At 48.0% G+C, this 9242-nt stretch overlaps 1 protein-coding gene across 1 annotated transcript; it reads left to right on the top strand.

Annotated features, from left to right (window-relative positions):
- The first annotated feature begins 4057 nt into the window (after nucleotides 1-4057).
- Nucleotides 4058-8935, top strand: LOC105108079 (Nucleic acid-binding, OB-fold-like protein). Its single transcript, XM_011002233.1, has 2 exons — nucleotides 4058-5355; nucleotides 6948-8935. The coding sequence occupies exons 1-2, from the start codon at nucleotides 4465-4467 to the stop codon at nucleotides 7062-7064; spliced, it is 1008 nt and encodes a 335-aa protein (XP_011000535.1). The 5' UTR covers nucleotides 4058-4464; the 3' UTR covers nucleotides 7065-8935.
- Nucleotides 8936-9242: the final 307 nt, after the last annotated feature.

The raw sequence follows: 9242 nt of genomic DNA, 5'->3' as shown, positions 1-9242 counted from the left end.
CTGAATTATTATCCTTTTAGAGCATATGTTTTCTCTCCTGAGAAGTCAGTTAGCAATTCAGTTCCTGGTTCCATTGAGAGGCCCCTTTTGAGTAAGCAAGTTTTCAATCAGGAGTCTTTAAATAAGATCCTTCAACGACAACAGCTACCACTCACTTCACACTATCAATATCCGGATCGAAATCAAAAGTCTTTCCGGCTTAGCTAGCCCACCCCGTGTGGGATCTTTCAATTCCTTTTTGCAGGTGAGCCAGATGCCGAGTCTACCTCTGCCAAGTCCCTCTTTCTAGGCTTCTTTCGAAACCATCAATGTCAGCTGGATTTTGAAGTTGCTTCTTAGTTCGATTCTGCCTCTACTCCCAGACTCTTTTTCCTTTGCTCTACCCCTCACCATCAAGCCCTCTCCATGATCCTCGTACTGCTTTAGCTTTCGACCAGCTCTTTCACTCTAGTGCCGGGCATCTCTTATCCTCCTCGCTGGTCTCACTCTCCATCCTACATTCGCCTAGCTACAGGAGCTACTAGAAGCAACTATCACTCATTCACTCTTAGGGGGAATTCCTTATTCAACTACCAGTACAGAAATGAAATAAAGCTACCATCATCCTTTGCTGGTGACGCTGGGTCAGTGTCCCAACCCAAGGGTTCTAAGAGGAAAGTCTATGCCACACCAGCAGGGTAGCTGCATAAAAGAAAAGAAGGATGCAGTTTTTGATACACTACTTCCTAGGGCTACCTTCTCCTTGTTAGCCTTGATTACGGTGGGGGGCGGTCTCCGGAATGAGCAGTCCTCTTTGCTGGTTTTTTAAAATAAGCGGGGGCGTAGGATCGAAATGCATCCCCCTTCCCTTGCCCTTGCCTGGTGATCCCAGTTGACCACAACCCGCGGATTCATTAATGGGAGGATAGGAACGTATCCTACTGAACAACTTTGGACTTACGAAGAACGGTATGAATAGAGATCCTCCTCTTTTCCTGCCAAGGAAGATAGTAAGTCCTTGGGTGATCCTCTACCTCTGGATTTAAAAGAAAGAAATTAAAAATCAATGGCCGCGCAATCAGCGGTAGGCTTGATTGATCGTACTACATAAAAGACTGCTTGCTCGATTGCACTTTCTATATGTAGATGAAAGTGACGACTTGGTCGTTTATCGTCATTATACGATATTTCCTTGTGTGACATTTTGGCATCATCGCAAAAAGAAGTAATCCAACCCACGGAATCGATTTAAATTATTTGAATCTATATGTGTGCGGCCAAGCAAGCTAGCCAATGCGAAGCGTTCTGTGATGAAAGATAGAAAGATTCTTCTAGCTCAGGTGGAGGACATAGAAGGAAGAGGGGAATGAGGTCTACAATGGGGGAAAAGGAATTGGAATAGGAAAAAGATTGATCTCACGGAATCGGACTAGAGAAGCTGCTGCTGGTTCCGGTGATGGAGCCAATAAAGTTCAGATTTCATTTCTCACAAGGCAGTCGGGTTTTTGCCATCTTTCAACTCATTCGACATCCTTTTCATTCGATGTGTTCCCATCCATTAAAGAAGAGGAAGAGACCTAAATCACGGAGATTCTTCCTACCCTCCTTTTGTTTGTTTTAGACACCTCTTCAATAAAAAGAAAGAGAAAAACATAGGAAAGGCAAGGACGCTGAAGCATAGGCAAAGCAAGCTCAGTCAGATTCAATTGACCGAGACTGGCGAGAGAGGACTTCTGACTCCTAAAGATAAAGAGGGAGGATTCCGGGGTTTCCGTGAGTTCAGGGCTTAGGGGTGGGGCTGACTGTCTTTAATAGAAAGAAGGCCAGCCTAGCCAAGCAAGCCAGTAGTCAGAGAACGGACCACGGGAGAACCAACTACACTCACTAAGAAAGAAAGACCCTGGGTGGGGTTCGTTGAGGAAACTCGATGGTAGCATTCTTATCTTTTCTTATAGTGGTCTCTTAAGAGTATTGGATTGGAGTCCAGTAGGGAAATATATCTGAGGTCTCACTCTTGCCAGCTTTCTGTCCAGGGTGTCTCGTTCTCGGAGTGGTATCGTGCTAGGTTTCACTCTCCCCTTTCGTCATAAGGCGTGGTTCTGTCCCCGCCTTCTTCTCCTCTCTCAGAGAGGCTCACCCATACGGTGTTGGTTGTTAGTTCCTTCACGGAGCTGCGCCTCCTTAACTTGCTTTTTTACCCTCCCACCGCCCTTCTTTCTGTGCTTTGCTGCTTAAGTTAAGTGCGAAAGCTAAAGCGCTTAAGCTAGGTCGGATTGCCCTAAAACTTGATAAAGTGACCACTTAGAGCGGATGTCCCACTCTGGTACTTCGAACCATATCTACCTACGAGAATAGAAAGGAGCAGAAGATGAGAACCAAAAGGAACTTAAATAAGTTTTCAAGTTAAAATATAAAAAGCCTTGAAAAAATTCCGGAAAGCTTTTGGTTGGAAGGCATCCTCCCAGAACCGAGAAAAGCATAATAAACTGATACGCAACTCTCCTTACCTCAGCTCATCAATCGAGTTTCGATCAAGGAATTGAAACCGAAACAGATCTTCTTCGCTCTGCTGAACGAATGAGTCTAAATGGCGGGTCAGGCCATCGAGGGTAAACGGTTAGCCATGCCCTGGCGCGTGAAGCAAGGGCGGGGTGTTGATAGGGCGAAATGAGTCCGAAAAGAATGAAACGAAGTCAGACAGGTATCTGCTGTTGACCAGGGATCAACCGCTCAACGGAACACACAGATTAAGCAACAGGAGAATGACAACTTTGACTTTTCGCCGACCCAAAACTACACTTAAACTCGGAAGCTTCGTTCAGGTAGACAACTCTAAGAGAACCTCAGAAAAGTTTAGGCTCACTTCCAATTGTTAAGATCACCCTTCTTCACGGCAGAGGGACTAGAAAGATGCGTCTGGCCTCACTCCGCTCGCCTTCTCTTGGTCATTCTTTCGAGAATAACGCGAGAATAACGAGGGCCCCGTCCTCAACATGGAAGCTTCCAGACCTGCTTCGTACCAGCCGGTATTTAATTTGATTCGGGGCGCTCCCGAACTCGCTCTAACGTCGTGTCTAGGTCACAACGGTGACTAATGCAATTTCTTTGTTCCAGTGGACAGCGTTCCATCATCTGGCTTCAAACCGCTCCCGACGGTAGCTCAATCGCACCTTCACTCAACCAGATACCACAGCAGTACTCTCAGAAGCAAGAGCTCATAGGAAAGGTTCGAAAATTGTGATTCTGTAAGATAAGAGTGGAGATTCACCCTTGTAAGGCCTCCGGACTTCCCAATATTTGTGAAGTATCCGTCGGGAGAACACAATCTGACATTGAATGCTTGAGCCATTGCTCGGACAATGAAAGACCTTAAAACTGTCCCATGCCACACGGGCTTTGAAATGGCAACTAGACTAGTTAGTAATTTCGTACTTCTGTCGTTGGGGAGCGGAAATGGCACTTTACAGCAAGAAAAAAGAACAACGAAAGTCGAAGATAGGCTTGTAGCCTCACCGGAATCAGATTCTGTAGCTGATACAACTGATCTTCCTTCATCTCCTTTCCCATCCGCCCGGTGGGGCGATTCATGTTCTTCCGATTACGGATGTTGTGCCACTTGATGTTTTGGAAAGTACGAAGCTCGAGTAGGAGAGAGGGAAGGTCGGGCTGGCTTTGCTTGACTACTATGCCGATTGATGGCTTGAGTATGAAGGTGCCTATGACTACTGCTTGCTTGAAAGATTGCCGGGGAGAGGGGAAGGCACCGAGGGCAGGGGGAATGGTTGGAGAGTAGGCGTCGCTTCTTCCTACGAAGCCTGTTTCGGATTTGGTCCGGTTCAGGGTGCTTTGACTCTGCTTGGCTGGCGGGAACGAGTGCAGGTGAACGAAGAAGCTTACCATTCCGCCGTCGGTCAGTTATTCAGCTAGGCAGGGTATCAACGGCACCACAAAGCAAGCCAACCTCGTACACAGAACGAACAAACTCAGGCTCAGCCAGGGCCCTACTCTCTTCCAAAAAGAGAACAGCTCCATCCCGCCCTATACGGGATGCCGGACCGGAATCCGCCTCTTCTCTGTTGGTTGAGAAGTACTCTTCTCTGGTAGGGGAACCGTTTGCAAGGGAAGAGTCAGCAAGAGCAGCCCAGAGATGAGAGGAAGAGGCGTGGTATCCACTGGTTTCAGTAGTAGGAGTTGCCCATTGTTCACCGAAGTCGTCAGAGAGGGAATCCTCGTGCTTTTCATTGGACAAAGAGGCTATCTAAAGTCTATTAATCAATAAGCAAAGTCTAAGGAAGACATATATCAATACCAATAAATACCAATCCCCCTACTCTCTACTAATGACATATGATTTCACTGTAGAGCAATAACATAGAGAAATAGAATATAGTAAGGTAGTATAGTGTAAAAAGGACCAAGGACGAATAAAGAAGAAGAAGGAGTAGGAGCTAATTCGAACGGAATCGAATGATTACGAGATAAACAATGAGACAAAGCCAAGAGGGGAGAGCACTGAGACAATTCACTTCACGTACAGGGAAGTCCGCTGGTAGGAATTCTTCAGGGCGTATTACTGTTTTTCACCGAGGGGGTGGATCGAAGCGATTGCAGCGAAGAATGGATCTGAAACGAAGCACTTCGTCTATGGGCATTGTAGAAAGGATAGAATATGACCCTAATCGTTCTTCTCGGATCGCTCTAGTACGATGGATCGAGGGGGTGCAGCTACGCTGCCAGAGGAAATGCAAGACGATAGAAGAGTTCGCTCCGCCGCGTAAGATCCTCGAACCTACCACGCCCACCATACGCGGACTCTTTTCGTTCTCTTCCCTGTCCGTGAAGGTGGATCAAAGAAAGGTAGCTTGCTTCTCTCCTGGACTGATGGAGGCTTATGTAGTGGTCGGCCTTCCTACCGGAATGCCTCCTTGGTCGAAGAGCCCCTTTACTAGTACTAGTAAGGGCGCAGGAAGCAAAAAAACTTGCGCGAAGGACGTCTTCTTCTCTGCCTTCTCCTCTCCAAAGGCCAAGGGGGAGACTGCATCCCTTTCCTTCGGTAGCTCTTTGAGTTTCCCAAGGATAGCGGTAGCTGGGGCAAAGCCCGCTTTCTTCGCTCCGCGAATGAGAGAGAAAGTAAGAGGAAAAAACACGTTCTCTCTTTGCGAGGTCCGAAAGTGGAGAACACATAGCATTCTCTGGGCACATAGGATCAAACGTAAAGCAGCGCTTTCTTGGCATAGGCGGCAAGAGACTTTAAGGCTTGTTGGAGCTTCTGAGCATAACGAATCGAAGCCGAAGACGGATCAAGGTAGCTTGCCTGCCAACCCGATAGGCGAAGTGCCGAAGGATGGAGCGTGCAAAGTCGATCGTGCACCTGTCGTGTGACCCGTTGGTCCTAAGCAATGTCTTGCGCGAAGCGACCCACCTAGAAACAGCTCTCCTTTAGGGGAAAATGGAACTTCGATCGGATGCGGGTATTCAATCCCGCCGCTGAGATGTCCAGCGGATTCTGGGGCCTTGACGAATGGCCGGCCACCTTTTACGTTAGAAGAGCAAAAGGCCCGGGGCATAGCAGGATGAACCAATGTGAATGAGTGTAAGCTTCGTTGTCCGAACACGATTGGTGCTGACCACACTAGGTGCTACCGCGGTAGCAAGAGAGGCCAGGCGGTGACAATTGAGAGGTTGTCACTGAGCATTCCTAGTCACACGGGAAGAGAGGTCAAATGGCAAGGCCATACGCCCGTTTGGCTCCTCGCGGAGTATAGCTCACATCCAAACATCTGATTGGGGAACGGGGCAACGCCCAGGAAGCTCCGGCGGAAAGGGAAGGCCCGCCAGGCCGTATGCCCATGGGTGCAGGATTCTTCGAAAAAGCGCGGGCTGACTCGGAGGCCTAGGACATTGACTTAGCAACGAATGAAGGGAAGCTCCTCTAGCTTTCTCCGCCAGCAGCTTATGTAGTGGTCGGCCGTCGCTCCCTAAGCTTCGCTTCTTGTAGTCGGCCCGCCTCCCTTCATTTGCTTGCCCCCTTCCAGCTCAGAATGCCTAATGCCTATTATCTAGTTCTAGAAGCTAACCACCAGAAGCTCACCCTTCGGGCTTCCAGCGCAGGAGGCCAAGCATTCTGCCAGACGTCCCGGCCTGGGGTTCGCCTTTGATACTTCAGTAGATCTTCAAAAAAGAAAGACTTCAATGCAGCCTTAACTACAACTACATTACGCAAGCTCCACCAATACCTACCTATAGAGTCAAAAAAGTACCCGTGACGGTGACTTTCTAGGTTTATGGATTCAGTCAGCTAAACTCCATCCAACTCCTCAATAAATATCAACAAACAACATGTCGTGACCGGTGTAGCTAAGTTTCCAAAGGTGAACAGCCCCCTGTCCTTTATAGTCGTAAAGGGCTTCTCAGAAAAGTAAGGAAGGGGGCATTCGAAAGGCCGACCACTCATAGGCCTTCTGGTAGGAAGGCCGACGACTACACGGACTCTATACCAGAGCGATAGCGAAGCCAAGCTGCCGCCTATCCTATCCTATAGGCCTATAGGCGAAGGGGTTTACCGACGAAGACCTATGATATAGTAAGAAAGTACGAAATAAAATAAGTACGTTAAGGTTACGAAGTCACTTAGCCGTCTACAAAGGGAAAGGCGTCGGTACGGAGCCACGTCAGCTGTGGATATAGACTAGGCATAAGGAACGGAGTCTTAAACTATGGACCGAGACTACACTAAGGAACAAGGAAAAGGAAGTTTGACTGAGCAAAGAAGTCAAGGAACGAAGCTGCTTCTCTAATAGCCCCGTTGAATAGGAGGGCGAAGGCTTTTTGAAAAAGTCTTTTTTGATGTCTCATTTTTTTCTAATTTCTATTTAGAGAGAGGGGGCTTCCAGTTCTTAGGAAGAGCCGTACGAGGCAGCTCACGTACGGTTCGGGAGCCGAGCCCCGGCACAGGGGCTTAGGTCAACACTTATATAATAGCCAGTCATCAATTGGAAGCAGGCAAAATGTTGATAAATTGCGATTGGTCCAAACCTTCGACCCGCGACTTATTGCGACCCGCCCGGAATGCCCATCCATACTAAGACCTTATTCACACAGCGAAGAAAGGCCGAGTGGAAGGGGGCAGTCAGCTGGCTGCTTCTTGGCCACGCCTCCCCTGCTTATAGACAGGCGAGACTCTCTCTAAATTCGAAAATAGAAATCGCATACCAGTAGTCGATATACGTATAGGAAGATGGTTACATTATATTAAATGTCATTCAGGCCAAGGCGCAAGGCTGGCTCGAGCCGCAGCGCAGGAACTTTAGCTAAAATAATGAAGGCCCCCTACACTCTCTCTTAGGCTTGTGCGGCTACCTTCGGGTGTTGAAAAAGTCATTGATTCCCGATGCCGAGCTACTATTGGTATAGTTTCCAATCCCAACCATGATGCACGAAAGCTTAGAAAGGATAAAGCCGGTGGTTAGGCAGACGCCCCATTGTTCGTGGTGTTGCAATGAATTCAGTGGATCATCCTCATGGAGGAGGTGAGAGGCGCACAAAAGGTAATGAAATTCGGCCTCACCTTGAGGGCCCCAGCTGGATTTCGGGCAGGAGTGGGGAAAGGCAGAAATGAGTTCATGCCACGACGATCTATATGGAAGGGAAGGGCAGTTTTTTTTTTATGTTGAGAAAGTCTTTTTTTATTTAGTTCTCCAACTCCGGATGAGTTTGGGCCTCCGGCGCCTCTTTTGAGGACGGGAGGAAAAAAACTGGATTTGGTGCCCTCCGACGATCCCCCTCGGGCTCGGGGGGGCCTTTGCCTTCATTTCTTGAAGAGCACGAGGTCACCTCTTCATCAATATAAAGGAAGGCCAGAAAAAATGTTTTGAATTCCCCCAATAAAAAATAGCGGTAAGTGATGAGGGGGCGGCTTCTCTTGTGGTAGTAATTGCGAACTCATTCCATTTTTGGAGGATTGGTTCCCTGTTCCTGCGGCTGAGAAGCCTCGACGCTCTGCCCCCCCTTAATCAACCTCTAAAAAAGAAAAAAAGCCCTTTCCCCTTTTCATAATAATAAGGTAAGCTCCAGAACCGGCGGAATTGCCCAATCCTATTTTTCCTTGAAGTAAGTCCAGAGCGGGAGCAACTGATACAGCAAATTCAGACTCAGACTAAACTCGATCACTTGGCAAGAGGGGGTTTAGGAGGTCTTTTTGAGCGCATGTTGATCATTTCGAAAAAGCTGGTTTCGTCTCATTTTCCGGAAAGCCAGTCATACTATTCCACTTTAGCTAAGCTAATGATGAAAGAGGATCTGGATTTGTCTGCACTGCAGATGATGATGTCCACTCCTGGTTCGATGCGCTTAACGAAAGAGAACTCTCTAGATTAAGTATAAATCTCGTAATTAAGCAGCATCCTTTATTTAAGTGAGTAGGGGTGCGCCGGACCGCCGACGAATAATAGGTACCCCCACCTCAGGCAGAGTTAGTGAGCCGTGTAATAGGCGACCATTTCGCGCGGTTCGGGGGGGCACTCACGTCAGCCGCCGGCGCCCGACTGCGTCTTAACCCCTATCCCATTTTTGGGCCAATTCCCCCTTTGTACTACCAAAAAATGAGATTCTTGCCGAATCCGAGTTTGCTGCTCCAACCATTACCAAACTAATACCTATTCTGTTTAGTACTTCAGGTGCTTCTGTTGCGTATAATGTAAATCCCGTAGCGGATCAATTCCAACGAGCCTTTCAAACTAGTACTTTTTGTAATCGACTCTATACCTTCTTCAATAAACGCTGGTTCTTCGATCAAGTTTTGAATGACTTTCTAGTCAGATCCTTCCTGCGTTTCGGATATGAAGTCTCATTCGAAGCTTTAGACAAAGGCGCTATTGAGATATTGGGCCCTTATGGTATCTCGTACACATTCCGACGATTGGCCGAGCGAATAAGTCAACTTCAAAGTGGATTTGTTGTGCGAAGAGTGCATTATGACCCGTGGCCGCCTGCCTGGTGGGGGCGGCTCCTCCGTTGTGGGTAAACGGGAAACCCGACTCTACGAACCCGAGGAAAGGCTGCACAGCAGTAGTAAGGGCGTTAAGACCGGAGCTTTTTGTAGTGCTAGCAGGAAGGCAAGTGAATGAATCCCATCCCCTAGCGAGTGAAGTGCTTACGCCCCTTTCTCTAAGGGGGCGCGCTAGCGCTTGTATAATCTAATTGAATATAATCGCTCTTGTTATATAATAAAGTAAAGGGGGCTGAGAAGGTTTGCTGTCTACTTC

This window comes from Populus euphratica, unplaced genomic scaffold, assembly GCF_000495115.2.
Source record: "Populus euphratica unplaced genomic scaffold, PopEup_1.0 scaffold178.1, whole genome shotgun sequence".
In the NCBI taxonomy this organism is placed as follows: Eukaryota; Viridiplantae; Streptophyta; class Magnoliopsida; order Malpighiales; family Salicaceae; genus Populus; species Populus euphratica.
This window is presented reverse-complemented; position numbering and strand designations above follow the sequence as displayed.

Coding starts and splice junctions, on each gene's coding strand:
- LOC105108079 (XM_011002233.1), top strand. CDS start 4,465: ATGAGACAAAGCCAAGAGGGGAGAGCACTGAGACAATTCACTTCACGT. Junction 5,356..6,947: donor AAGTCGATCGTGCACCTGTC/GTGTGACCCGTT, acceptor GCTTAGGTCAAC/ACTTATATAATAGCCAGTCA.